The 27,717-nt window shown below is 54.8% G+C and overlaps 4 protein-coding genes across 4 annotated transcripts; all 4 read left to right on the top strand.

The window, feature by feature from the left end:
- Window positions 1-958: 958 nt before the first annotated feature.
- Window positions 959-3,826, top strand: LOC101440951 (galectin-2-like). Its single transcript, XM_004451622.1, has 4 exons — window positions 959-1,020; window positions 1,655-1,811; window positions 1,889-2,003; window positions 3,765-3,826. Exons 1-4 carry the CDS (start codon window positions 959-961, stop codon window positions 3,824-3,826), a joined length of 396 nt encoding a protein of 131 aa, XP_004451679.1.
- Window positions 3,827-4,283: 457 nt separating this feature from the next.
- On the top strand, window positions 4,284-8,167 carry LOC101433673 (galectin-2-like). Its single transcript, XM_004451610.3, has 4 exons — window positions 4,284-4,365; window positions 6,893-6,975; window positions 7,611-7,767; window positions 7,845-8,167. The coding sequence occupies exons 1-4, from the start codon at window positions 4,360-4,362 to the stop codon at window positions 7,989-7,991; spliced, it is 393 nt and encodes a 130-aa protein (XP_004451667.1). The 5' UTR covers window positions 4,284-4,359; the 3' UTR covers window positions 7,992-8,167.
- A 7,349-nt stretch (window positions 8,168-15,516) lies between these two features.
- LOC101441383 (galectin-2-like) lies at window positions 15,517-16,618 on the top strand. The gene is made up of 3 exons (XM_012522591.3): window positions 15,517-15,626; window positions 16,262-16,418; window positions 16,484-16,618. The coding sequence occupies exons 1-3, from the start codon at window positions 15,517-15,519 to the stop codon at window positions 16,616-16,618; spliced, it is 402 nt and encodes a 133-aa protein (XP_012378045.2).
- A 5,923-nt stretch (window positions 16,619-22,541) lies between these two features.
- Window positions 22,542-23,604, top strand: LOC105745497 (galectin-2-like). The gene is made up of 3 exons (XM_012522593.1): window positions 22,542-22,603; window positions 23,243-23,399; window positions 23,464-23,604. Exons 1-3 carry the CDS (start codon window positions 22,542-22,544, stop codon window positions 23,602-23,604), a joined length of 360 nt encoding a protein of 119 aa, XP_012378047.1.
- The last annotated feature ends 4,113 nt before the right edge of the window (window positions 23,605-27,717 follow it).

Raw genomic sequence — 27,717 nt, 5'->3', positions numbered from 1 at the left:
CGTCCTGGGTTCTATCACAGGGACCTCCTAAAACAAGAAAAAGTTCTGCCTCTAATTACTCTACATCTTTGGTGCCTGGTCCACATCATCACGGCTCAGCCTCCAGTTGCAGATGTGAAAAATGGGCCTTTTCTCCAAGTGGGGAAGGGGCTCTGCAGCCCCTGCGTGGAGACCCTCCCTTGGCCCCAGCGCAGCCCTGGGAAGCTCCCGCTCCATAGAAAGCCAGTCCCCGCGCAGTCCTGAGGAAACAGGGGAGCAAATGCACAGTGACAAGGGATCATGGTGAGGCCGCCCGCAGTGGCCGTCAGTCCTGCTGGCCCTCTGCTTGGGGCTTTGCCAACAGTATCTCGAGTCGTCCCCACCGGCTTGAGGGAGGCTGCTCCCAGCCTCAGTGTCTCCAAACGTCCCACAGCAGGGGCTTGGCCACTGTTTTTGGATGACTAGATGAAGTGAGCCAGTGGGAGGACGAGGGAAGTGAGGATTGGCAAGTAATATCGGGGACATGTTCAGACACGTGACTTCTGGCATTTGTAGGTTTTTTTGTCCAGTCTGTTTTCTGCTGGTACAGTTTGGTTCCAAACTAATCAAACTTGCTTCTGGGGATCTGTTCAGGGCACCTGTGAGGCCGGCAGGCTGCAGTCTACCCATTTCTGGATGGGTAAACTGAGTCTTCCGCACTGAGCCCCCAGATGCAGCCTGTGGGGTGGCTGGGAGTGAAGCACTTAGGGCAGGACAGGGGTGCGGGGAGGCCTTGCTTGGAGCGCTTTGGACGTTCCCTCCCCAGCAGGTGTGGGGGGCACTTCCCGTGCTTGGGACCCCACTGGGCAGGAGGACATGAGACAGGAGCTGCTTCATGTGCTGAAGGGCCCAGGCCCACGTGGGATTGGTCTTCTGAGGGGGCTCAAGTGAAACGTCTCTCTCTGCCCTAATTGCTCAGGAGATATTTGAAGTTACAAATATGCCCCGCATTTTCGGGACATCCCTGAAGATCAAGGGCAAAATTGCCAAAGATGCTGATCGGTGAGTTGGGGGGAAGGGAGCAGGTGGGGGCAGGAGGCAGCCTCAGTGCTCCGACCTTGGGCCAAGCGGCCTTTTCCACATCCTGGCAGCCTGTCACCCCACACCCCTGCTGGCTCTTCTTGCGGTAGGACGTGCTTTCACATCTGCACCTGGGATTGGGGCCCTCAGAATTCACACTGTGCCACGTCTCTGTTCCTTGGCCCCAGCAGCCACTGTAGGGGCAGGAGAAGCTCCTGGAGCTCTGCCCAGTTCCCAGTGGATCGGGGCCTCCCCTGGAAGCCCCAACCTGGAAAGAATGACCAGACCCGATGTCCACATGTTCATGCACGTTAAACCAGGGCCGACCTTCAGGGGGCGCTGACCGATGGTGTCCGCCCCCGTGCCCTAGAGCCCAGCAGAGGCAGAGCTCCGCCTCCAGGGGGCGCCTGTGAGCTGAGGGATTTCAGCATTTCTGGGGACTGATCTGTATCAACTTTTCACTGTGAATGTCTTGGGGGATCACCCCCCTTGTTTTAGCGCAGGGACCTGTGTTAGACAACTTATCTTTAGTGGCTCTTCCAGCCAAGACACCCTGCCCCAGGCTGTTCTACACGGCTGTGGCCCCTGACCCTCACCTATTACCCTCCTCCTGCAGGTTTGCGATTAATCTGGGCCGGGGGCGGGACAAGCTGGGCCTGACCTTGAGCCCTCACTTGGACGAGTCCTCCATTGTCTGCACCTCATGGGATGGCACGTGGGGGCCTGAGAATGTGGAGAAACACATGCCCCTTCGCCCAGGGTCAGAATTCACAGTGAGGTCAAAGGGGCAGGGGGCCGGGGGCATGTGAAGGGGACCCCAGCCTCCCTGACAACCTCCTTGCCTCTGCAGCTCACTGTGGCCTTTGAGAGTGACGGATTCAAGGTGACGCTTCCAGATGGGTATCAGTTCAGCTTCCCCAACAGGCTGGGGCTCTGCCAGCTGCCCTTCCTGAGCGTGGAGGGGGGTCAGCATCTCCTCCCTGAAGTTTGACTGAGTGGGCAGCACCTGCCAGAAGAAAGGGACCAGCCAGAACCCCACCCATGTCCTCCTGAGTCATGCCAGGACCGGCAGCCCCCACTCCCCCACTCCCAGTTCCTGCCCCTCTGGTTCCATTTTCCTTCTCCAGGTTTCAGAGCAAATAAATGAACCCGCCTTTACGGAGCCTTTCTGTGGCAGGATCTGTGGTTTTTGCTTTTCATGCACTTTCATGCTCAGGGCGTCCTCACGATACGGAGGAAACTGAGGCACAAAGCCATAGGATTGCCAGGTGGGGGCTTCGGACAGGACACATGTCACAGTTTATTCTCCAAGCCTCCTCAGAGAGCCCTCCCCTCATCTTGGCTCTCGCTTTTCACCAGAGTGTCACCTGTCCTGCGGGTGTATGGGGCAGAGGCTGCTTCCAGGCACCTGGGCCAGGGCTGTTCCCTGGTACTGCAGATGAGGCTCCCAGCTGGGCCTCTCTCTTATCCCAGGTGTGTTCCAGCCTGGCTGCCCATTAGCCCAGCCCTGGGCGAGGTAATAGACAATGGCCCCCAGGGCAGCACCGCGAGCACTGGCCACCAGGAGCCGCTGCCATGTCGGTGAGGTCCTTGGCCCCCCAATGCCCACCCCCCTCCCCTCATCCATGCCCTGGCCCGGGTCACGGCGTGGGAGGCTTTGGGGGAGAGCATCGCTGCTTCTCTTGGGGCCCTAGATTCCCCGACTGTACAGCAAGGATGAGGCACCCGTCACCTCCATGGCCCTTCAGCTTCGGGGTTCTCCCCTCCCCTGCCGCCCACCTGCGCCCCGAGCCTGAGCCTGTCTCTTTCCCTCTCCAGTCTCTCTTTTCTCATCACAAAGAATAATGACATTATGATACCAATAACTAGTCTACTGAGCTTTGAAAAGGCAGACATTGATGCTAGGGGTGGAATAGCCCAAGGTGACAATTTACACTGCAGGGGGCGGAGTGAATTCTCTTGGAGGGTCCTGGTTCTTTGATTCTAACCCAGGCCCTGCCAGAACTTGCTGTGTGGCCTTGGGTAAGTTACAGCCCCCGCTGGACCTCAGATTCCCATCAGTGGAATGGGATCATCAGTGCTACCCTGAGATGCTTAGACTTGAGAGGGTCATGTGTGAATGGGGTGATGCCCCCTCACCCCCCATGGAGGACCTTGGGGTCCAGGGACTTTTCCTTTCCCGTCCTCACCCACCCATCCCCTTTGCTTCCCACTCTTCCTCCTTCTCCAGAGACCACCCACCCACATCCCTTCTATCACAGATGGTGAGTGAGACCCAGAAAGGGGCAGGGGAAACCCCAAGTCCCCCAGCCCAGCCCACAGGTCCGTGAGCTTCCACCCACCCCATCCAGGCCCGACTCCCCCACCCCAGGCCGCAGTCTCTATTTGTTGAGTGTAAAGAGGATGCCAGGCCTGCACCCTCCAAAGGAGCTGACACCCATTTGCACAGAGGCACCTGCACATCCCCACTCCCATTCTGGGCTCTCAGGAGCATCTATCACAGCCAGGCAACCCCTGGAGACAGCCAGTTCTAGTTTCCCTCTCCCACCCTCAGGTAGAAATTATTGCGGAGGGAGGGGCTTGGTGGGAGGGGCAGGCAAAGCCCTGGGGGGAGACCGGAGACTGGCCTTCCTAGGCCACCCGGCCTTAGGTGGGGCAGGCCCTGCTCTGTGGCAGGCACAGGCCACTGCTTGCCGACCCTCCGGTCATGTCTGCCCCTTTGGAAGGTCCCGTCATCACCCTCATTGGGTACCCGCATCTCCAGGGTCTCGGGCTGCTGATTCCCTGACCCGAGGGTGCAGGTCAGCGCCGTTCTGGGCGCTCCTCGCTGCTGTGTGCGCGCTCGCTGGTCACGTCCATGTTCCATTTGAGTGTGTTTTCGAGGGGCAGGTAGGAGAGCAGGGAATGAGCAAAGCGCGGGCTGAGCGGACCACTTGGTGAATTCCAAAGGAGAGGCCACCCAGCGCCACAGTGGACGTGCCGGTGAGCGCATCTGCAGTTTGGAGACTGCAGTATTTAGAATAGTAAACAAATAAATAATAAACATTGTGCAGCCACCACAGAAAGTGTGTTGCAATGCATTGGAAATCCACAATAAAATTTTATTCACCAATGAGTATCAATAAAGTAAGTTCAGATGATGGAACCACAAAAAAAAAAAAAAAGGAACTGCAGATAAGGCTCCCCACTGGGCCTTTTATGACAGGTGCAGCTCCGCCTTGGGTGAGGTAATAGATAACGGTCTAAGATACAAGCTGGACTTGAAGTGACACCCGAGCACTGGCCTGCAGGACCGAGGACGCTGCCCCAGGAGCCGCTGCCATGTCGGTGAGGTCCCCGGCCCCCCTGCCCACCTCCCTCCCCTCATCCACGCCCTCGCCCGGGTCAGGGGGTGGGAGGCTTTGGGGGAGAGCATCGCTGCTCCTCTTGGGGCCCTGGATTCCCCGACTGTACAGCAAGGACGCGGGACCTGTCACCTCCATGGCCCTTTAGCTTCGGGGGTCTCTCGCCTGCGCCCGGAGGCTCAGCCCGTCTCTTTCCCTCTCCAGCCTCACTTTCCTCACCAGTAAGAATCATGACGTCAGGATCCTAAAAACTGAAGTCTACTGAGCTTTTAAAAAGGCAGACACTGATGCTAGGGGTGGAATAGCCCAAGTGAGAATCTGCACTGCAGGGGCTGAGTGGATGGTCTTGGAGGCTCCTGGTTTTTTGATTTCAAACCAGGCCCTACCAGCACTTGCTGTGTGGCCTTGGGCAAGTCACAGGCCCCCTCTGGACCTCAGATTCCCATCTGTGGCATGGGCTCATCAGTGCCACCCTGAGGCTTAGACTCAAGTGGGCCATGTGTGAATGAGGTGATGCCCCCTCACCCCCCAAGGAGGACCTTGGGATCCAGGGACCTTCTCCTTTCCCCTCTTCACCCACCTGTCCCCTTTGCGTTCCACTCTTCCTCCTTCTCCAGAGACCACCCAGCCCAAATCCCTTCTATCACAGATGGTGAGTGAGACCCAGAAAGGGGCAGGGGTAACCCCGGGTCACCCAGCCAGTCATGGCAGAGCTGGCAGTCGACCCCACTGTCTGCACCCAGCCCAGCCCACAGCTCCGTGCATTTCCACCCCCCCAGCTCTGCCTGCCCCACCCCATGCCGCAGTCTCTGTTGAGTAGAAAGAGGATGCCCGGCCTGCACCCTCCAAAGGCTCTGACACCCTATTTGTGCAGACGCACCTGCAGCAGCCCCATCCATCCTGGGGGCTCGGAACATCATTCTCAGACAGGCAACCCCAGGAGGCACCCCAGTTCTCGCTCTCCCACCCCCACCCAGATTTTCTTTGGAAGGGGCTCGGGGCAGCCAAAGCACTGGGATTAGATGGAAGATTGGTCTTTCCAGGCCACTGGGCCTTAGGCGGGGCAGGCAATGCCCTGTGGCAGGCACAGGCCACTGCTTTTTGTCCCTCCGGTCATGTCTGCCCCTTTGGAAGGTCCGTCATCACCCTTACTGGGTAACCGCATCTCCAGGCGGTGCAGTTCCTTGTCTGGCAGTAAGAGACTGACGGAGAGTTTAATCCAGGCTGCCCCTCCCAGCACTGAGACCTGGCGATTTCTCTAGGATCTGAGAGCTGCGCCTCCAGCCTCCCAATCCCACTTGCTCTAAGGCAATAAATCACCCTTCGAAGATTTTAGCCCAGGGGACACCTGGCACTGCTGGAGCGAGGATTTGGTTGGCACAGCCTGGTGAGGGGGTGGCTGCTGGCACCGAGTGGGTAGAGGCCAGTGGTGCCGTGAAGATCCCACAGGGCACAGAGCAGTCTCCCACTTCCAGCGAAGAGTCCTGACCCCAAATGTGAAGTCCTGAGCTCCAGAGCCCTCCTCTCAGGCACCTGTCTCACCTGCCACCATCTCCTCTTTCTGTCCTTCTCACAATTGTTGCCTCTGGGGGAGTCGGTCAACATCCTGCCGTCCTACCCCTGTGCCAAGGAGCAGCTCCCAGTCCTCCTTCCTGGGAAGGTGGTGGCTTTCGGGGGGCGGGGGTCATCCTCCTGCGGCCACTGTCCTTGAAGCACTGGGAGGAGCCCCTGTCCAGGGAGCTGCTTCAGGGCTCTCAGGTTATGCTCCTCAGAGAACAGGGCTGGTCACTGAACAGATACCCCACACTTTAAAAATGGTCTGCAGGGAAGGATGTAGCTCAGGGGTTGACCATGTGCTTCCATTTAGGGGGTCCTGGGTTCATCCCTGGTACCTCTTAAACCAAACAATCGAAAAGAACAAATGAAAAAACTAACTCTCATTGGGGAGCAGTCGAAGCTCAGTATTTGAGCACCTGCTTCCATGTACCAGGTCCTGGTTCCTCCCTGGGACTTCCTAAAACAAGGAAAAGTTCTGCCTCTAATTACTCTAAATCTTTGGTGCCTAGTCTATATCATCAGTGTTCAGGCTCCAACTGCAGATGTCAAAAATGGGCCTTTTCTCCAAGTGGGGAAGGGGCTCTGCAGCCCTGTGTGGAGACCCTCCCTTGGCCCCAGCGCAGCCCTGGGAAGCTCCCGCTCCATAGAAAGCCAGTCCCCACCCCGTCCTGCAGAAATAGGAGAGCAAATGGACAGTGAGCCCCCAGATGCAGCCTGTGGGGTGGCTGGGAGCAAAGCAGTTAGGGCAGGACAGGGGTGCGGGAAGCCTTGGTTGGAGCTCTGGACGTTCTCTCCCCAGCAGGTGTGGGGGGCATTTCCCGGGCTCGGGATCCCACCTGGGCAGGGGGACGGTGAGACAGGAGCTGCTTCATGTGCTGAAGGGCCCAGGCCCACGTGGGATTGGTCTTCTGGGGGCCTCAAGTACAACGTCTCTCTCTGCCCTAACTGTCCAGGAGACATGTGAGGCTGCGAATATGGCCATGAAGTTGGGGACCACCCTGATGATCAAGGGCAAAATTGCCAAAGATGTTGATCGGTGAGTTGGGGGAAGGGGAGCAGGTGGGGGCAGGAGGCAGCCTCGGTGCCCAGACTTCGGGCCAAGCGGGCTTTTCCACATCCTGGCAGCCTGTCACCCCACACCCCTGCTGGCTCCTCTCACAGTAGGACGTGCCTTCACTTCTGTGCCTGGGTTTGGGGCCCTCACGATTCACTCTGTGCCACGTCTCCGTTCCTTGGCCCCAGTAGCCACTGTAGGGGCAGGATAAGTTCCTGTAGCTCTGCCCGGCGCCCAGTGGATCGGGGGCCTCCTTCGCAAACCCCAACCTGGAAAGACTGACCAGCCCTGATGTCCATCTCTTCATGCATGTTAAGCCAGGGCCGACCTCCAGGGGGCGCTGACCGATGGTGTTCGGCCCCTGCCCTAGAGCCCAGCAGAGGCAGAGCTCCGCCTCCAGGGGGCGCCAAGGAGCTGAGGGAGTTCAGCATTTCTGGGGACTGACCCCTGTCAGCCTTTCATTATGAATGTCTCGGGGGATCACCACCTTGTTTTAGGGCAGAGACCTTGATTAAGACCACTTGTCTTTACTGACTCTTCCAGCCACGACTCCCTGCCTACAGGCCGTTCTATGCAACGGTGGCCCCTGACCCTCACCTATTTCCCTCCCCCTGCAGCTTTGCGATTAATCTGGGTGAAGGGCCCGAGAAGCTGGGCCTGCACTTCAACCCTCGCTACGACCAGTCCGTCATTGTCCTCAACTCGTTTGACGGCGGATGGGGGAAGGAGGTTGTGGTAGATCATCTGCGCTTTGCCCGAGGGTCAGAGATCACGGTGAGGTCAAAGGGGAAGGGGCTAGGGAGGATGCCAAGGAGAGCCCAGCCTCGCTGCCACCCTCCTTCTCTCTGCAGGTCATAATGACCTTTGACAGTGACGGATTCAAGGTGACGCTGCCAGACTTGCACCAGATCAGCTTCCCTAACAGGCTGGGCCTCTCCCAGGTGTCCTACCTGGGTGTGTCGGATGGCTTCAGCATCACCTCCCTGAAGTTTGACTGAGTGGGCAGCACCTGCCAGAAGAAAAGCCCCAGCCAGCACCCCACCCACGTCCCCCTGAGTCACGCCAGGAGCGGCAGTCCCCACTCCCCCACTCCCCCACTCCCAGTTCCTGCCCCTCTGGTCCCACTTTCCTTCCCCAAGTTTCAGAGCAAATAAAAGAACCCGCCTTTACGGAGCCTTTCTGTGGCAGCGTCTGTGGTTTTTGCTTTTCCTTTCTTTCTTTTCTTTTCTTTTTTTAAATATTTATTTATATATTTATTTCCCCTTCCCCCAACCCCCCAAACCCCCATCACTCCACTTGTCTGTTCTCTGTGTGTATTTGTCTGTGTCTATTTGTCGGCTTCTGTTGTCAGCGGCACGGGAATCTGTGTTTTTTTTGCTCCATCATCTTGTTGTGTTCTCTCTCCCTGTGTGTGGCGCCATTCTTAGGCAGGCTGCACTTTCTTTCGTGCTGGGCGGCTCTCCTTATGGGGCGCACTCCCTGTGCCTGGGGCTCCCCTACACGGAGGACACCCCTGCGTGGCAGGGCACTCCTTGTGCGCATCAGCACTGCGCGTGAGCCAGCTCCACACGGGTCAGGAGGCCCTGGGTTTGAACCGTGGACCTCCCTTGTGGTAGACGGATGCCCTAACCACTGGGCCAAGTCCACTTCCCGGTTTTTGCTTTTCATGCAGTTTAATGCTCAGGGCATCCTCATGATATAGAGGAAGCTGAGGCACAAGGTCCTAGAATTGGCAGGTGGTGAACTGGGGCAGGATGTAAATGTAGGCCATGCTCCCAACCTCTTCCAGAACACCCACCCCTCCTCATGACTCTCCCTTTTCACCAGAGGAAGTGCCAACTGTCCTGTGGATCATGGGGCAGAGGCTGCTTCCAGGTATTATCTGAGTGTCTGCCTTTCAAACAAGCCGCCTCCCTGGCTCCGGGCACTGTCACTGCGCTGTCCTGAGCCAAGAGTGATGGCGGACCTGGGAGCCTCATCTGCAGTTTCAGGGAACAGCCCCTGGCCCAGGTGCCTGTTGAGTGTTGGAAAGAGGATGCCCGGCCTGCACCCTCCAAGGGATTCGACACCCCTTTGTGCAGAGTCACCTGTTTCAGCTTTCCCCATCCTGGGGTATCGGGTTCATCTATCTCCGCCAGGAACCCCAGGAGGCACGCAGCACCAGCTGTCGCTCCCCACCCAGAATCTTGGGAGGGTGTGGGTGGGGCAGGTAAAGCACTGGGAGGAGTCGGGAGACAGATCTACCCAGGCCACCCGATCTTAGGCGGGGTAGGTGCTGCTGTGTGTCAGGCACAGGCCACTGCTGTCCGTCCCTCCAGTCATGTCTGCCCCTTTGGAAGGTCCCGTCATCACCCTCATTGGGTAACCGCATCTCCAGGCGGTGCAGTTCTTTGTCTGGCAGTAAGAGACTGACCGAGAGCTTCATCCAGGCTGCCCCTCCCAGCACTGAGACCTGGCGATTTCTCTCAGATCTGAGAGCTGCGCCTCCAGCCTCCCAGTCCCACTTGCTCTAAGGCAGTAAATCTGCCCTGGGCAGATTTTACTCTCAGGAAATATCTGGCACTGCTGGAGGGAGGTTTTTGTTGGCACAGCCTGGCGCGTGTGGGTGGGGGGCTGCTGGCACCGAGTGGGTAGAGGCCAGGGGCGCCGTAAAGATCCCCCAGGGCTCAGAGGAGACTCACCACCCCCAGCAAAGAGTCCTGAGGCTCCCAATGTGCTATGATGGTCGTGAATCTTTCTTCCTTGTTTCATTATGGTCATGATGATTTATGTACACAAAACGAATTTCTTTCTCTTCTTCCTCAACTTTCCCCTTATGATATACCAAGTTGTTTCTGCTTCATGTCATAGTATTTGAGGATGTCAAGTTTGAGAGTGAATATTACCCAAGAACTTGCATCCCTTTTCTCAATGGAATTAATGTGTTTCCAGTCGTACGCAGGAGAGTTGAACATTGTTATGCGGAAATATATATATATATATATATATATATATATATATATATATGCATGTCTGTTATTGTGTTTACTTAGAGACTAAGTATGGTTTAAGGTAACGTGTATGGTTGCCAAGTTGAAAATGGCTGGACTGTGATGGGTAGGCTGTCGTGTCAACTCGCCCAGGTAAATGTGTCTAAGCCAGGCATTGGTCAAGCAAGCACTGGGCTAAGTGTAACACAAGGGCATTTATGGACTTAGTCTCCAGTCTGCAGTGGTAAATCACAGACAGCTGGTTGTAGTTACATTATTCAGGGAGCTGGCCATCAGCAAGAGTGACGCTTAACCTAATCAGTTGAATGCCTTCAAAGGGGAAGGGATTCCCGCATTTGGAGAGAATTTCCCAGCTCTTCTTTGGACAGTCAACATCTCCCAGAACTTGTGATGAACCTTCCTTGGACTTTCACTGCAGCCCCTGGTCGCAGGCTGCCTGCGCAACCTGGACTTGTGCATCCCCATGGCTGCGTGAGATTCTTACAGATTGACATATTATTGACAGATATCTCTTGTTGATTCTGTTTCCCTAGAGATCTCTGACTAATACGGCTTGGTACCTGGAGTGGGATACTGAGCTCCAGAGTCCTGCTCCAGGCACCTGTCTCACCTGCCATCATCGCCTCTTTCGGACCTTCTCACACTTGTTGCCTCTGGGGGAGGCGGGCAACATCCTGCCGTCTTACCCCTGTGCGAAGGAGCAGCTCCCAGTCCTCCTTCCTGGGAAGGTGGCGGCTTTGGGGGGCAGGGGTAATACTCCTGCGGCCACTGTCCATGAAGCACTGGGAGGAGCCCCTGTCCAGGGAGCTGCTTCAGGGCTCTCAGTTTATGTCCCTCAGAGAATAGGGCTGGTCACTGAACAGAAATCCCAGACTTTAAAAATGGTTTGCCTGGACCAGATGTAGCTCAGGGGTTGACAGCCTGCTTCCCTGGGTTCAGTCCAAACAAACAAATGGAAAAAACCAGCCCTCACTCGGGAGCAGATGTAGCTCAGTATTTGAATGCCTGTGGCCAAGCACCAGGTCCTGGGTTCTATCTCCAGTTCCGTCTAAAATTAAAAAAAAAAAAAAAAAATTCTGCCAGAAATTACTGTGAATCTTTGGCGTCTGCTCAACGTCATCACTGCTCAGCCTCCAGTTGCAGATGTGAGCAATGGGCCTTTTCTCCAAGTGGGGAAGGGGCTCTGCAGCCCTGTGTGGAGACCCTCCCTTGGCCCCAGCGCAGCCCTGGGAAGGTCCCGCTCCATAGAGAGCCAGGCCCCTTCAGCTATTCGCCCAGAGTCCGTCCCGCATCAGACCATACCCCCTGAGCATCCTAAACAGGTGACCCTCCTACTTATACTTTGATACGATTTTCTCAACATTTTGTTCTCAACGAACACCTGACACTCTCCCATCTTCGTATGTTGCCCCTCCCTCCCCCCAATTTTTGGACAATATTACCCCTCTGCCCATCCCCAGCCCCCCTGAAACCCACAAAGCCCCACCCGAAGGTAACCCCTTGCCCCCATTTTGTCCCTTCTTTGTGCTCATACTTACCGCCAGCTCATCACAGATTCCACCCCTCCAGACGTTAACTCACATCCTTCCTCCACCCCCCTATTTCCTGTAAGCCTCTTTTCCGGTGTCTAGCTCTCTGAGGCAGTTTGCTTATTTCATGTCATTGAGGTCATGTAGTATTTGTCCTTCGATGCCTGGGTTGCTTCACTCAACATAAGACTCTCAAGGTTCATCCATGTTATCACGTGTGATTGTAGTGTATTTGTTCTAACAGCCGAGCACTATTCCATTGTGTGTATATACCACATTTTATTGATCCACTCGTCTGTTGATGGACATTTGGATTGATTCCAACTTTTAGTGATAGTAAACAATGCTGCTATGAACATTGGTGTACATATGTCTGTTTGTGTCCTTGTTTTCAGTTCTGATGGGTATATACCCAGCAGTGGTATTGCTGGGTCATATGGCAAATCTATGGTTAGTTTTTTGAGAAACCGCCAAACTGTCCTCCAGAATGGTTGGATCCTTCTGCATTCCCACCAGCAGTGGATGAGTGTTCCCCTTTCTTCACATCCTCTCCAGCATTTGTATTCTTCGTTTTTTTTCATAGCTGCCAATCTTATGGGAGTAAGATGGTATCTCATTGTAGTTTTGATTTGCATTTCCCTGATAGCTAGGTGAAGGCTCACTTTGCCAAGGTGGGTTGTACCATTGGGAAGAGACCCAAGAAGTGAGAGTTGGGGTGGACCCACATCCTGGGGAGGACTAATGCCGTCAAATAGAGAGAATTGTATCTCTAGTGAGAAAGGATGGCTCCCAGGGCATTAGGGCAGTTGAGAAAGTCAGGCCCTGAATACTGCTGCAAGTATCTCTGGACATGGCTTCTCGGGAAATGGAGAGTGGCTGGCGTTGTGGACCCCAAGGGGAGGGGATAATGGATGTGGAATGGATGGAAACAAGGTAAATATGGGGGCAAAAGAGGAGTTTTGTGAGAGTACACGAGGATGAATATAAAACATGTAATATTACTCCAAAAACATATAGGGGATGACAGACTAATAATGTAAACCATAAGGCAAAACATAGGATAACTAAAAAATTTAGAAAACTGTACAACCTAAAGTATGGACCACATAGTAAGCACAGATGTCATCTTGTTTGAAAGCTATTGTCTCGGAATCTGTACATCAGTTTCAGGAACTATGATATGAACAAGTTAAGAGATTATCGCTGTGGAAGGGAAAAGGTTTTATGGTGAATCTGGGGAAGTACTGTATATTGTATATATGAATTTTGGTGATCTAAGACTCTTGTGAAGCTGACATTATGTTTGGATTGACTTTACAGGAAGTTTTGGATCACAGAGTGGTTCAACAATGGCAGCGGAGGAATACTGATATAGGATGTTATTGACAGGATATATATGGTTGACAGGGAGTTATACAGGGCATATGCCCAGGGTATATGGTAATGTCTAGATATACTCATAGTGGAAACAATTAAAAACAATAGCTGGGGGGGGGGTACTGGGCCCCTGGCTGGGGGGGCACTGTCGTGGACCCTGGGGGAGCAGCGGCAGTCCCCCAGGTGCAACGGCAAGAACCAGGAAGGAAGGAGGGCCCAACAGTGGGCTCCTGATACTTATGGCTATGTTTTTGAGCCTATACACCTGCAATAAGAATAAGGCCTAGAGTAGCACTGTGCCTGGGAGTTTCCTCCTGACAGCCTTCATGTTACTCAAATGTGGCCACTCTCACAGCCAAACTCAGCATGTAAATGCAGTGCATTCCCCCCAGCGTGGGACATGACACCCGGGGATGAGCCTCCCTGGCACTGAGGGATCACTACCACATATCAGCTGAAGATGCAACTAGAAAAGGACCTTGAATTAAAGGTTCAAGGGAAACGGACTTTGGCCCAGTGGTTAGGGCGTCCGTCTACCATATGGGAGGTCCCCGGTTCAAGCCCCGGGCCTCCTTGACCCGTGTGGAGCTGGCCCATGTGCAGTGTTGATGCGCGCAAGGAGTGCCGTGCCACGCAGGGGTGTCCCCCACGTGGGGAAGCCCCACGCGCAAGGAGTGCGCCCATGAGGAAAGCCGCCCAGCGTGAAAAGAGAGAGCAGCCTGCCCAGGAATGGCGCCGCCCTCACTTCCCGTGCCGCTGATGACAACAGAAGCGGACAAAGAAACAAGACGCAGCAAATAGACACCAAGAACAGACAACCAGGGGAGGGGGGGAAATTAAATAAATAAATAAATCTTAAAAAAAAATAAAATAAAAATAAAAAATAAAGGTTCAACACGGATCAGCAGAATATCCCTGTCTACATATAATAACATGACTTCAAAATGCTGTTTGACCTAATGTAAGGGGGAAATGGAAAGGAGAAATGAGAATATAAGGCTATGAGTCTCTCAAAAAGAGTCTGGAGGTTGTCAGAAGGAATGCCACTATGCACAACTGAGCAGAGTCTGAGAGACAGATAAAGTAGATACAACCCCAGGTTTTGCTTCTTTTGAGGGATAAAGAGACCCACGGTTTCTATGGTCATGGCAGATGGGGTTCACTGCCATGGCAGATGGCCCTTCTTTGGAGCTGGTGTTTCTGCGTGATGGAATTGGACTCAGAGGGGATCTCTTTTCACAAGACTTGCATGCTACTTTAATGGAATTGTAGTTGGTGCTGGGGTTTTAGATATATTTAGGGGATTTGAATCTCTGGACTGATAATATGACACCCAGGCCCAGAGCCTCAACAGACTTCAGCTCCTACACTCTGATTTATTGGACTTACCCCACTCAGCTAACATCGAGTTGAAGAAGGTCAACCACCACACCATGGAGCTTAGAGTGTCTACAACTGAAAGCAGGAGGAGTGCATCCAGTATCCATGTGGAATCTAAGCCCCCACTTGACATAGATGTGCAATGGACACAACCAATCCAATGTCCACAGAGAAAATGTGGAATGGGTGTGGGAAGGGTAGCCATGGTGGCTGCTGGGTTTGGGGAATGGCAGGAAGAGATGAGATGTGGAGGCGTTTCCGGGACGAGGAGATGTCCTGGGTGGTGCTTCACGGACAATTACGGGACACTGTAGATCCCCCCAGGGCCCACTGGATGGAAAGTGGAAGAGTGTGGGCTATGATGTGGACCATTGACTAGGGGTGCAGTGATGCTCAGAGATGTACTTACCAGGTGCAATGGATGTGTCACGATGATGGGAGAGAGTGTTGCTGTGGCGGGAGTGGGGGGTGGGGGAGGTGGGGTTCAATGGGACCTCATATTTTTTTAATGTAATTTTTAAAAATAAATAAATAATTAAAAAAAAAAAAAAGAAAGCCAGTCCCTGCCCCGTCCTGCGGAAACAGGGGCGCAAATGCACAGTGACAAGGGACCACGGTGATGCCGCCCACAGTGGCCGTCAGTCCTGCTGGGCCCCCTGCTCGGGGCTTTGCCAACAGTATCTCGAGTCGTCCCCACCAGCTTGAGGGAGGCTGCTCCCAGCCTCAGTGTCTCCAAACGCCCCACAGCAGGGGCTCGGCCACTGTTCTTGGATGACTAGATGAAGTGAGCCAGTGGGAGGATGAGGGAAGTGAGGTGTGGAGAGGGACTTAGGGGACACGTTCAGACACGTGACTTGTGGCATTTTGTAGATTTTCAGGCCCAGTCTGTTTTCTGCTGGTACAGTTTGGTGCCCAAACTAATCAAACCTTGCTTCTGGGGTTCTGTTCAGGGGAACTGTGAGGCTGGCATGCTGCAGTGTACCATTTCTGGATGGGTAAACTGAGTCTTCCTCACTGATCCTCAGATGCAGCCTGTGGGGTGGCTGGGAATGCAGCAGTTAGGGCAGGACAGGGGTGTGGGAGGCCTTCGTTGGAGTGCTCTGGACGTTCCCTCCCCAGCAGGTGTGGGGAGCACTTCCTGGGCTCGGGACCCCACCTGGACAGGGGGACGGTGAGACAGGAGCTGCTTCATCTGCTCAAGGGCCCAGGCCCACGTGGGATTGGTCTTCTGAGGGGCCTCAAGTAAAATGTCCCTCTCTGCCCTAACTGCCCAGGAGACATTTGAGATTATGAATATGGCCATGAATTTGGGGACAACTCTCAAGGTCAAGGGGAACATTGCCAAAAATGATGATCAGTGAGTTGGGGGAAGGGAGCAGGTGGGGGCAGGAGGCGGCCTCAGTGCTCAGACCTCGGGCCAAGCGGGCTTTTCCATATCCTGGCAGCCTGTCACCCCACACCCCTGCTGGCTCCTCTCGCGGTAGGACGTGCCTTCACCTCTGCACCTGGGTTTGGGGACCTCAGAATTCATGCTGTGCCACGTCTCCATTCCTTGCCCCAGCAGCCATTGTAGGGGCAGGAGGAGAAGCTCCTGGAGCTCTGCCCGGCGCCCAGTGGATCGGGGGCCTCCCCTGCAAGCCCCGACCTGGAAAGACTGAGCAGCCCCGATGTCCATCTGTCCATGCACGTTAAACCAGGGCCGACCTCCAGGGGGCGCTGAGCGACGGTGTTCGGCCCCCTACCCCAGAGCCCAGCAGAGGCAGAGCTCCGCCTCCAGGGGGCGCCTGTGAGCTGAGGGATTTCAGCATTTCTGGGGACTGACCCCTGTCAGCCTTTCATTATGAATGTCTCAGATCACCACCTAGTTTTAGGGCAGAGACCTTGATTAAGACCACTTGTCTTTAGTAACTCTTCCAGCCACGACTCCCTGCCCCCAGGCCGTTCTATGCAGCGGTGGCCCCTGACCCTCACCTATTTCCCTCCCCCCTGCAGCTTTGCGATTAATCTGGGTGAAGGGCCCGAGAAGCTGGGCCTGCACTTCAACCCTCGCTACGACAGGTCCTCCATTGTCCTCAACTCGTTTGACGGAGAATGGGGGAAGGAGCTTGTGGTCAATCATCTGTGCTTTGCCCAAGGGTCAGAGATCACGGTGAGGTCAAAGGGGAAGATGCCAAGGAGAGCCCAGCCTCGCTGCCACCCTCCTTCTCTCTGCAGGTTGTAATGACCTTTGATAGTGACGGATTCAAGGTGACGCTGCCAGACGGGCACCAGATCAGCTTCCCTAACAGGCTGGGCCTCTCCCAGGTGCCCTACCTGAGAGTGGAGGGGGGATCAGCATCTCCTCCCTGAAGTTTGACTGAGTGGGCAGCACCTGCCAGAGGAAAAGGCCCAGCCAGAACTAACCCACGTCCTCCTGAGTGACGCCAGGAGCGGCAGCCCCCACTCCCCCACTCCCAGTTCCTGCCCCTATGGTCCCATTTTTCTTTCCCCAAGTTTCAGAGCAAAAAAAAAACCCACCTTTACGGAGTCTTTCTGTGGGAGCGTCTGTGGTTTTTGCTTTTCCTTTTTTTCTTTTCTTTTCTTTTTTTAAACATTTATTTATTTATTAATTTCCCCTTCCCCCCAAAACCCCTCACTCCAGTTGTCTGTTCTCTGTGTCTATTTGTCTGTGTCTATTTGTCCGCTTCTGTTGTTGTCAGCAGCACGGGAATCTGTGTTTCTTTTTGCTCCGTCATCTTGTTGTGTTCTCTCTCCGTGTGTGTGGCGCCATTCTTAGGCAGGCTGCACTTTCTTTCGTGCTGGGCGGCTCTCCTTATGGGGCGCACTCCCTGTGCGTGGGTCTCCCCTACGTGGGGGGCACCCCTGCGTGGCAGGGCATTCCTTATGCACATCAGCACTGTGTGTGAGCCAGCTCCACACGGGTCAGGAGGTCCTGGGTTTGATCCGTGGACCTCCCATGTGGTAGACGGGCGCCTTAACCACTGGGCCAAGTCCGCTTCCTGGTTTTTGCTTTTCATGCAGTTTAATGCTCAGGGCATCCTCACGATACAGAGAAAACTGATACACAAGGTCCTAAGATTGGCAGGTGGGGAACTGGGGCAGGATGTAAATCTCGGCCCATGTTCTCAACTTCTTCCACAGCGCCCACCCCTCCTTATGACTCTCCCTTTTCACCAGAGGAAGTGCCAACTGTCCTGTGGATCATGGGGCAGAAGCTCCTTCCAGGTATTATCTGTGTGTCTGCCTTTCAAAAAGCCGCCTCCCTGGTCCTGGGCACTGTCACTGTGTTGCCATGAGCCAAGAGTGACGGAGGACCTGGGAGCCTCATCTGCAGTTTCCGGGAACAGCCCCTGGCCCAGGTGCCTGTTGAGTGTTGGAAAGAGGATGCCCGACCTGAACCTCCAAGGGATTTGGCACCGCTTTGTGCAGAGTCACCTGTTTCAGCTTTCCCCATCCTGGGGTATCGGGTTCATCTATCTCCGCCAGGAACCCCAGGAGGCACCCAGCACCAGCTGTTGCTCCCCACCCAGGTTCTTGGGAGGGTGTGGGTGGGGCAGGTAAAGCACTGGGAGGAGTCGGGAGACAGATCTACCCAGGCCACCCGATCTTAGGCGGGGTAGGTGCTGCTGTGTGTCAGGCACAGGCCACTGCTGTCCGTCCCTCCAGACCTGTCTGCCCCTTTGGAAGGTCCTGTCATCACCCTCATTGGGTAACCACATCTCCAGGCGGTGCAGTTCCTTGTCTGGCAGTAAGAGACTGACCAAGAGCTTCATCCAGGCTGCCCCTCCCAGCACTGAGATCTGGCGATTTCTCTCACATCTGAGAGCTGCGCCTCCAGCCTCCCAATCCCACTTGCTCTAAGGCAGGAAATCTGCCCTGGGCAGATTTTACTCTCAGGAAATATCTGGCACCGCTGGAGGGAGGTTTTTGTTGGCACAGCCTGGCGCGTGTGGGTGGGGGGCTGCTGGCACCGAGTGGGTAGAGGCCAGGGGTGCCGTAAAGATCCCCCAGGGCTCAGAGGAGACTCACCACCCCCAGCAAAGAGTCCTGAGGCCCCCAATGTGCTATGATGGTCGTGCATCTTTCTTCCTTTTTCATTATGGTTTATGTACACAAAACGAATTCCTTTGTCTTCTTCCTCAACTTTCCCCTTATGATATACCAAGTTGTGTCTGCTTCATGTCATAGTATTTGAGGATGTCAAGTTTGAGGGTGAATATTACCCAAGAACTTGTACCCTCCTCTCTATGGAATTAATGCGTTTCCAGTCGTACGCAGGAGAGTTGAACATTGTTATATGGAAATATATATATATATATATATGCATGTCTGTAATTGTGTTTACTTAGAGACTAAGTATGGTTTAAGGTAACATGTATGGTTGTGAAGTTGAAAATGGCTGGACTGTGATGGTTAGGCTGTCGTGTCAACTCGCCCAGGTAAATGTGTCTAAGCCAGGCATTGGTCAAGCAAGCACTGGGCTAAGTGTAACACAAGGGCATTTATGGACTTCGTCTCCAGTGACTTTTCTGCGGTGGTAAATCACAGACAGCTGGCTGTAGTTACATTAATCAGGGAGCTGGCCATCAGTAAGAGTGACGCTTAGCCTAATCAATTGAATGCCTTAAAAGGGGAAGGGATTCCAGCATTTGGAGAGAATTTCCCAGCTCGGCTTTGGACAGCCAACATCTCCCAGAACTCATCAAGAACCTTTACTGGACTTTCACTGCAGCTCCTGGTTGCAGCCTGCCTGCGGAAGCTGGACTTGTGCATCCCCACGGCTGCGGAGAGACTCTTATAGAATCAAATACTATTGACAAATGTCACTTGTTGATTCTGTTTCCTTAGAGAACTCTGACTAATACAGCTTGGTACCCAGAGTGGGGAGATGAGCTCCAGAGCCGTGTTCTCGGGCACCTGTCTCACCTGCCACCATCGCCTCTTTCTGATCTTCTCACACTTGTTGCCTCTGGGAGAGTCAGGCAACATCCTGCCATCCTACCCCTGTGCAAAGGAGCAGCTCCCAGTTCTCCTTTCTGGAAATGTGCTGGCTATCGGGGTCTGGTGGGGGGGCGCATCCTCTTGCATCCACTGTCCTTGAAGCACTGGGAGGAGCCCCTGTCCAGGGAGCTGCTTCAGGGCTCTCAGGTTATGCTCCTCAGCGAATAGGACTGGTCACTGAACAGAAATCCCAGAATTTAAAAATGATCTGCGTGGGGCAGATACAGTTCAGTTTCCATTTGAGTGTGTTTTCAAGGGGCAGGTAGGATAGCAGGGAATGAGCAAAGCGCGGGCTGAGCGGACCACTTGGTGAATTCCAAACGAGAGGCCACCCAGCGCCACAGGGGACGTGCCGGTGAGCGCATCTGCAGTTTGGAGACTGCAGTATTTAGAATAGTAAACAAATAAATCATGAACATTGTGTAGCCATGACCGAAAAGTGTGCTGCAATGCATCGGAAATCCACAATAAAATTTTATTCACTAAAGAGTATCAAGAAAATAAGTTCATATGATGGAACCAAAAAGCAATAAAAGGAACTGCAGACAAGGCTCCCCACTGGGCCTCTTATGACAGGTGCAGCCCCACCTTGGGTGAGGTAATAGATAACGGCCTAAGATACAAGGTGGACCTTGCAGAGACACCCGAGCTGTGGCCTTCAGGACCGAGGAGGCTGCCCCAGGAGCCGCAGCCATGTCAGTGAGGTCCCTGGTGCCCACTGCCCGCTTCTCTCCCCTCATCCACGCCCTGGCCCGGGTCACGGGGTGGGAGGCTTTGGGGGAGAGCATCGCTGCTCCTCTTGGGGCCCTGGATTCCCCGAGTGTACAGCAAGGATGAGGCACCCGTCACCTCCATGGCCCTTCAGCTTCCAGCTTCTCCCCTCCCCTGCCACCCACCTGCGCCCCGAGCCTGAGCCCATCTCTTTCCCTTTCCAACCTCACTTTCCTCACCAGTAAGAATCATGATGCCAGGATCCTGAAAACTACAGTCTACTGAGCTTTTCAAAAAGGCAGACACTGATGCTCAGGGATGGAATAGTGCAACGTGACCATCTGAAGAGGGTGGAGTGGATGCTCTCGGAGGCTCCTGGTTCTTTGGTTCCAAACCAGGCCTTGCCAGAGCTTGCCGTATGGCCTTGGGTAAGTCACAGCCCCATCTGTGGAATGGGATCATGAGCACCGCCCTGAGAGGCTTAGACTTGAGAGGGTCATGTGTGAATGGGGTGATGACCTCTCGCCCGCAAGGAGGACCTTGTGGTCCAGGGACTTTCTCCTTTCCCCTCTTCACCCACCTGTCCCCTTTGCTTTCTTCTCTTCTTCCTTCTCCAGAGACCACCCAGCCCAAACCCCTTCTATCACAGATGGTGAGTGAGACCCAGAAAGGGGCAGGGGTCACCCCCGGTCACCCAACCAGTCATGGCAGAGCTGGGAGTCGATCCCACTGCCTGCACCCAACCCAGCCCACAACTCCGTGCACTTCCACCCCAGCCCCCGCAGCTCTGCCTCGCCCACGCTTGACCGCAGTCTTTATTTGTTGCGTGGAAAGAGGATGCCCCGCCTGCACCCTGCAAAGCATCTGACATCCATTTTTGCGGTGGCACCTGCAGCAGCCCCACACCTATCCTGGGTGCTCGGGTTCATCTATCTCCGCCAAACAACCCCAGGAGGCACCCCAGCTCCAGCTGTCGCTCCCCACCCAGAATCTTGGGAGGGTGTGGGTGGGGCAGGTAAAGCACTGGGAGGAGACAGGAGACAGGTCTACCCAGGCCACCCGATCTTAGGCGGGGTAGGTGCTGCTGTGTGTCAGGCACAGGCCACTGCTCTCCGTCCCTCCGGTCATCTCTGCCCCTTTGGAAGGTCACCTCATCACCCTCATTGGGTAACCGCATCTCCAGGCGGTGCAGTTCCTTGTCTGGCAGTTAGAGACAGATTGAGAGCTTCATCCAGGCTGCCCCTACCAGCACTGAGACCTGGCGATTTCTCTAAGATCTGAGAGCTGCGCCTCCAGCCTCCCAATCCCACTTGTTTTAGGGCAGTAAATCTGCCCTGGTGAGATTTTAGTCCCAGGGGACAGATGGCACTGCTGGAGCGAGGTTTTTGTTTGGCATAGCCTGGCGGGGGTGGGGTGGGGGTGGCTGCTGGTACCGAGTGGGTGGAGACCAGGGGTGCCGTAAAGATCCCACAGGGCACAGAGCAGCCTCCCCACGCCCAGCAAACAGTCTTGACCCCTAATGTGCAGTCCTGAGCTCCAGAGCCCTGCTCTCAGGCACCTGTCTCACCTGCCACCATCGCCTCTTTCTAACCTTCTCACACTTGTTACCTCTGGGGGAGGCGGGCAACATCCTGCCGTCCTACCCCTGTGCGAAGGAGCAGCTCCCAGTCCTCCTTCCTGGGAAGGTGGTGGTTTTCGGGGGTAGGGGGCATCCTCCTGTGGCCACTGTCCTTGAAGAACTGGGAGGCGCCCCTGTCCAGGGAGCTGCTTCAGGGCTCTCAGGTTATGCTCATCAGAGAACAGGGCTGGTCACTGACCAGAAATCCCAGACTTTAAAAATGGTCTGCAGGGAAGGATGTAGCTCAGGGGTTGAGCACGTGCTTCCATTTAGGGGGTCCTGGGTTCATCCCTGGTACCTCTTAAAACCAAACAATCGAAAAGAAACAAAGAAAAAACTAACTCTCATTGGGGAGCAGATGTAGCTCTGTATTTGAGCACCTGCTTCCATGTACCAAGTCCTGGTTCTTCCCTGGAACTTCCTAAAACAAGGAAAAGTTCTGCCTCTAATTACTCTAAATCTTTGGTGCCTGGTCTATATCATCACTGCTCAGCCTCCAGTTGTGGTAGTGAACAATGGGCCTTTTCTCCAAGTGGGGAAGGGGCTCTGCAGCCCTGCGTGGAGACCCTCCCTTGGCCGCAGCGCAGCCCTAGGAAGCTCCCGCTCCATAGAAAGCTAGTCCCTGCCCCGTCCTGCAGAAACAGGGGCGTAAATGGACAGTGAGCCCCCAGATGCAGCCTGTGGGTGTGGCTGGGAATGAAGCAGTTAGGGCAGGACAGGGGTGCAGGAAGGCCTTGGTTGGAGCGCTCTGGACGTTCCCTCCCCAGCAGGTGTGGGGAGCACTTCCCGGGCTTGGGACCCGACTGGGCAGGGGGAGGGTGAGACAGGAGCTGCTTCATCTGCTGAAGGGCCCAGGCCCACGTGGGATTGGTCTTCTGAGCGGCCTGAAGTGAAACGTCTCTCTCTGCCCTAACTGCCCAGGAGACATTTGAAGTTACAAATATGCCCCGTATTTTCGGGACATCCCTGAAGATCAAGGGCAAAATTGCCAAAGATGCTGATTGGTGAGTTGGGGGAAGGGGCGCAGGTGGGGGCAGGAGGCAGTCTCCATGCTCCGACCTTGGTTCAAGTGGCCTTTTCCACATCCTGGCAGCCTGTCACCCCACACCCCTGCTGGCTCCTCTCGCCGTAGGACGTGCCTTCACCTCTATGCGTGGGTTTGGGGCCCTCAGAATTCACGCTGTGCCATGTCTCTGTTCCTTGGCCCCAGCAGCCAACTGTAGGGGCAGGAGTAGAAGCTCCTGAAGCTCTGCCCGGCGCCCAGTGGACTGGGGCCTCCCCTGCAAGCCCCGACCTGGAAAGAATGAGCAGCCCTGACGTCCACCTGTTCATGCACGTTAAACCAGGGCCGACCTCCAGGGGGCGCTGACCGATGGTGTTCGGCCCCGTGCCCTAGAGCCCAGCAGAGGCAGAGCTCCGCCTCCAGGGGGCGCCTGTGAGCTGAGGGATTTCAGCATTTCTGGGGACTGACCCCTGTCAGCCTTTCATTATGAATGTTTCGGAGGATCACCACCTTCTTTTAGGGCAGAGACCTTGATCAAGACCACTTGTCTTTAGTGACTCTTCCAGCCACGACTCCCTGCCCCCAGGCCGTTCTACACAGCGGTGGCCCCTGACCCTCACCTATTTCCCTCCCCCTGCAGCTTTGCGATTAATCTGGGTGAAGGGCCCGGGAAGCTGGGCCTGCACTTCATCCCTCGCTACGACCAGTCCACCATTGTCCTCAACTCGTTTGACGGAGGATGGGGGAAGGAGGTTGTGGTCGATCATCTGCACTTTGCCCGAGGGTCAGAGATCACGGTAGGTCAAAGGGGAAGATGCCAAGGAGAGCCCAGTCTCGCTGCCACCCTGCTTCTCTCTGCAGGTCGTAATGACCTTTGATAGTGACGGATTCAAGGTGACGCTGCCAGACGGGCACCAGATCAGCTTTCCTAACAGGCTGGGCCTCTCCCAGTTATCCTACCTGAGTGTGGAGGGGGGTCAGCATCTCCTCCCTGAAGTTTGACTGAGTGGGCAGCACCTGCCAGAGGAAAAGTCCCAGCCAGTACCCCACCCACGTCCTCCTGAGTCACGCCAGGAGTGGCAGCCCCCACTCGCCCATCCCAGTTCCTGCCCCTCTGGTCCCACTTTTCCTTCCCCAAGTTTCAGAGCAAATAAAAGAACCCGCCTTTACGGAGCCTTTCTTTGGCAGCATCTGTGGTTTTGCTTTTCCTTTTTTTCTTTTCTTTTCTTTTTTAAAAAGATTTATTTATTTATTTATTTATTTATTTCTCTCCCCTTCCCCCCAAACCCCCCTCACTCCAGTTGCCTTTTCTCTGTGTCTATTTGTCTGTGTCTATTTGTCCGCTTCTGTTGTCAGCGGCATGGGAATCTTTGTTTCTTTTGCTCCGTCATCTTGTTGTGTTCTCTCTCCGTGTGTGTGGCGCCATTCTTAGGCAGGCTGTACTTTCTTTCGTGCTGGGCGGCTCTCCTTATGGGGCGCACTCCCTGTGTGTGGGGCTCCCGTACGTGGGGTCACCCCTGAATCGCAGGACATTTCTTATGCGCATCAGCACTGTGCGGGAGCCAGTTGCACATGGGTCAGGAGGCCCGGGGTTTGAACCGTGGACCTCCCATGTGGTAGACGGGCCCCCTAACCACTGGCACAAGTCCACTTCCTGGTTTTTGCTTTTCATGCAGTTTAATGCTCAGGGCATCCTCATGATACAGAGGAAACTGAGGCATAAAGCCATAGGATGACCAGGTGGTGAACTGGGGCAGGATGTAAATCTCGGCCCATACTCCCAACCTCTTCCAGAGCGCCCACCCCTCCTCATGACTCTCCCTTTTCACCAGAGGAAGTGCCAACTGTCCTGTGGATCATGGGGCAGAGGCTGCTTCCAGGTATTCTCTGTGTGTCTGCCTTTCAAACAAGCCACATCCCTGGCTCCGGGCACTGTCATTGCGCTGTCCTGAGCCAAGAGTGACCCAGGACCTGGGAGCCTCATCTGCAGTTTCAGGGAACACCCCTGGCCCAGGTGCCTGTTGAGTGTTGGAAAGAGGATGCCCGGCCTGCACCCTCCAAGGGGTTCGACACCCCTTTGTGCAGAGTCACCTGTTTCAGCTTTCCCCATCCTGGGGTATCGGGTTCATCTATCTCTGCTAGGAACCCCAGGAGGCACCCAGCACCAGCTGTCGCTCCCCACCCAGAATCTTGGGAGGGTGTGGGTGGGGCAGGTAAAGCACTGGGAGGAGTCGGGAGACAGATCTACCCAGGCCACCAGATCTTAGGTGGGGTAGGTGCTGCTGTGTGTCAGGCACAGGCCACTGCTGTCCGTCCCTCCAGTCCTGTCTGCCCCTTTGGAAGGTCCCGTCATCACCCTCATTGGGTAACCGCATCTCCAGGCGGTGCGGTTCCTTGTCTGGCAGTAAGAGACTGACCGAGAGCCTCATCCAGGCTTCCCCTCCCAGCACTGAGACCTGGCGATTTCTCTCACATCTGAGAGCTGCGCCTCCAGCCTCCCACTCCCACTTGCTCTAAGGCAGGAAATCTGCCCTGGGCAGATTTTACTCTCAGGAAATATCTGGCACTGCTGGAGGGAGGTTTTTGTTGGCACAGCCTGGCGCGTGTGGGTGGGGGGCTGCTGGCACCGAGTGGGTAGAGGCCAGGGGCGCCGTAAAGATCCCCCAGGGCACAGAGCCGCCTCCCCACCCCCAGCAAAGAGTCCTGAGGCCCCCAATGTGCTATGATGGTCGTGAATCTTTCTTCCTTGTTTCATTATGGTCATGATGATTTATGTACACAAAACGAATTTCTTTGTCTTCTTCCTCAACTTTCCTCTTATGATATACCAAGTTGTGTCTGCTTCATGTCATAGTATTTGAGGATGTCAAGTTTGAGAGTGAATATTACCCAAGAACTTGCACCCTCCTCTCTATGGAATTAATGCGTTTCCAGTCGCACGCAGGAGAGTTGAACATTGTTATGCGGAAATATATATATATATATGCATGTCTGTTATTGTGTTTACTTAGAGACTAAGTATGGTTTAAGGTAACGTGTATGGTTGCCAAGTTGAAAATGGCTGGACTGTGATGGTTAGGCTGTCGTGTCAAATCGCCCAGGTAAATGTGTCTAGGCCAGGCATTGGTCAAGCAAGCACTGGGCTAAGTGTAACACAAGGGCATTTATGGACTTAGTCTCCAGTGACTTTTCTGCGGTGGTAAATCACAGACAGCTGGCTGTAGTTACATTAATCAGGGAGCTGGCCATCAGTAAGAGTGACGCTTAGCCTAATCAGTTGAATGCCTTAAAAGGGGAAGGGATTCCAGCATTTGCAGAGAATTTCCCAGCTCATCTTTGGACAGCCAACATCTCCCAGATCTCATCAAGAACCTTTACTGGACTTTCACTGCAGCTCCTGGTTGCAGCCTGCCTGCGGAAGCTGGACTTGTGCATCCCCACGGCTGCGTGAGAGACTCTTATAGAATCAAATACTATTGACAAATGTCACTTGTTGATTCTGTTTCCCTAGAGAACTCTGACGAATACAGCTTGGTACCCGAAGTAGGGCACTGATCTCCAGAGCCCTGCTCTCAGGCACCTGTCTCACCTGCCACCGTCGCCTCTTTCTGACCTTCTCACACTTGTTGCCTCTGGGGGACTTGGGCAACATCCTGCCGTTCTAACCGTGCGAAAGTGCAGCTCCCAGCCCTCCTTCCAGGGAAGGTGGTGGCTTTGTGGGGTGGGGGGCATCATCTTGCGGCCCCTATCCTTGAAGCACTGGGAGGAGCCCCTGTCCAGGGAGCTGCTTCAGGGCTCTCAGGTTATGCTGCTCAGAGAATAGGCCTGGTCACTGAACAGAAATCCCAAAATTTAAAAATGGTCTGCAGGGACCAGATATAGCTCAGTATTTGACCAGATATAGTGCGTCCAAGCACCAGGTCCTGGGTTCTATTTCTAGTACTACCTAAAATAAAAAAATAAAATAAAAAAATTCTACCACAAATTACTCTGAATCTTTGGAGCCTGCTCAAAACCATCACTGCTCAGGCTCCAGTTGCAGATGTGAGCAATGGGCCTTTTCTCCAAGTGGGGAAGGGGCTGTGCAGCCCTGCGTGGAGACCCTCCCTTGGCCCCAGCGCAGCCCTGGGAAGCTCCCACTCCATAGAGAGCCAGTCCCCATCCCGTCCTGCGGGAACAGGGAGCAAATGCACAGTGACAAGGGGTCACGGTGAGGCCGCCCGCAGTGGCCATCAGTCCTGCTGGGCCCTCTGCTCGGGGCTTTGCCAACAGTATCTAGAGTCGTCCCCACCGGGTTGAGGGAGGCTGCTCCCAGCCTCAGTGTCTCCAAACGCCCCACAGCAGGGGCTCGGCCACTGTTCTTGGATGACTAGATGAAGTGAGCCAGTGGGAGGACGAGGGAAGTGAGGTGTGGAGAGGGACTTAGGGGACATGTTCAGACACGTGACTTGTGGCATTTTGTAGATTTTCAGGTCCAGTCTGTTTTCTGCTGGTACAGTTTGGTGCCCAAACTAATCAAACCTTGCTCCTGGGGTTCTTCTCAGGGGAACTGCGAGGCTGGCAGGCTGCAGTCTACCCATTTCTGGTTGGGTAAACTGAGTCTTCCCCGCTGAGACCCAGATGCAGCCTGTGGGGAGGCTGGGAGCGAAGATGATAGGAGAAGAGAGGGGTGCAGGAAGCCTTGGTTGGAGCGCTCTGGATGTTCCCTCCCCAGCAGGTGTGGGGGCACTTCCCGGGCTCGGGTCCCCACCTGGGCAGGGGGAGGGTGAGACAGGAGCTGCTTCATCTGCTGAAGGGCCCAGGCCCGAGGGTCAGAGATCACGGTGAGGTCAAAGGTGAAGGGGCCTGGGAGGATGCCAAGGAGAGCCCAGCCTCGCTGCCACCTTCCTTCTCTCTGCAGGTCATAATGACCTTTGATAGTGACGGATTCAAGGTGACGCTGCCAGACTTGCACCAGATCAGCTTCCCTAACAGGCTGGGCCTCTCCCAGGTGTCCTACCTGGCCGTGTCGGATGGCTTCAGCATCTCCTCCCTGAAGTTTGACTGAGTGGGCAGCACCTGCCAGAGGAAAAGGCCCAGCCAGCACCCACCCACGTCCTCCTGAGTCACGCCAGG

Source organism: Dasypus novemcinctus, chromosome 12, assembly GCF_030445035.2.
Source record: "Dasypus novemcinctus isolate mDasNov1 chromosome 12, mDasNov1.1.hap2, whole genome shotgun sequence".
Taxonomy (NCBI): Eukaryota; Metazoa; Chordata; class Mammalia; order Cingulata; family Dasypodidae; genus Dasypus; species Dasypus novemcinctus.
Note: the sequence above shows the minus strand (reverse complement) of the source record. Positions and strands in the feature narration are given on the sequence as shown.

Coding starts and splice junctions, on each gene's coding strand:
- LOC101433673 (XM_004451610.3), top strand. Junction 6,976..7,610: donor ATTGCCAAAGATGTTGATCG/GTGAGTTGGGGG, acceptor CTCCCCCTGCAG/CTTTGCGATTAATCTGGGTG. Junction 7,768..7,844: donor CCCGAGGGTCAGAGATCACG/GTGAGGTCAAAG, acceptor TTCTCTCTGCAG/GTCATAATGACCTTTGACAG.
- LOC101440951 (XM_004451622.1), top strand. CDS start 959: ATGCCCCGCATTTTCGGGACATCCCTGAAGATCAAGGGCAAAATTGCC. Junction 1,812..1,888: donor GCCCAGGGTCAGAATTCACA/GTGAGGTCAAAG, acceptor TTGCCTCTGCAG/CTCACTGTGGCCTTTGAGAG. Junction 2,004..3,764: donor CTTCCTGAGCGTGGAGGGGG/GTCAGCATCTCC, acceptor CCCCTTTGGAAG/GTCCCGTCATCACCCTCATT.
- LOC101441383 (XM_012522591.3), top strand. CDS start 15,517: ATGTCCCTCTCTGCCCTAACTGCCCAGGAGACATTTGAGATTATGAAT. Junction 15,627..16,261: donor ATTGCCAAAAATGATGATCA/GTGAGTTGGGGG, acceptor TCCCCCCTGCAG/CTTTGCGATTAATCTGGGTG. Junction 16,419..16,483: donor CCCAAGGGTCAGAGATCACG/GTGAGGTCAAAG, acceptor TTCTCTCTGCAG/GTTGTAATGACCTTTGATAG.
- LOC105745497 (XM_012522593.1), top strand. CDS start 22,542: ATGCCCCGTATTTTCGGGACATCCCTGAAGATCAAGGGCAAAATTGCC. Junction 22,604..23,242: donor ATTGCCAAAGATGCTGATTG/GTGAGTTGGGGG, acceptor CTCCCCCTGCAG/CTTTGCGATTAATCTGGGTG. Junction 23,400..23,463: donor CCCGAGGGTCAGAGATCACG/GTAGGTCAAAGG, acceptor TTCTCTCTGCAG/GTCGTAATGACCTTTGATAG.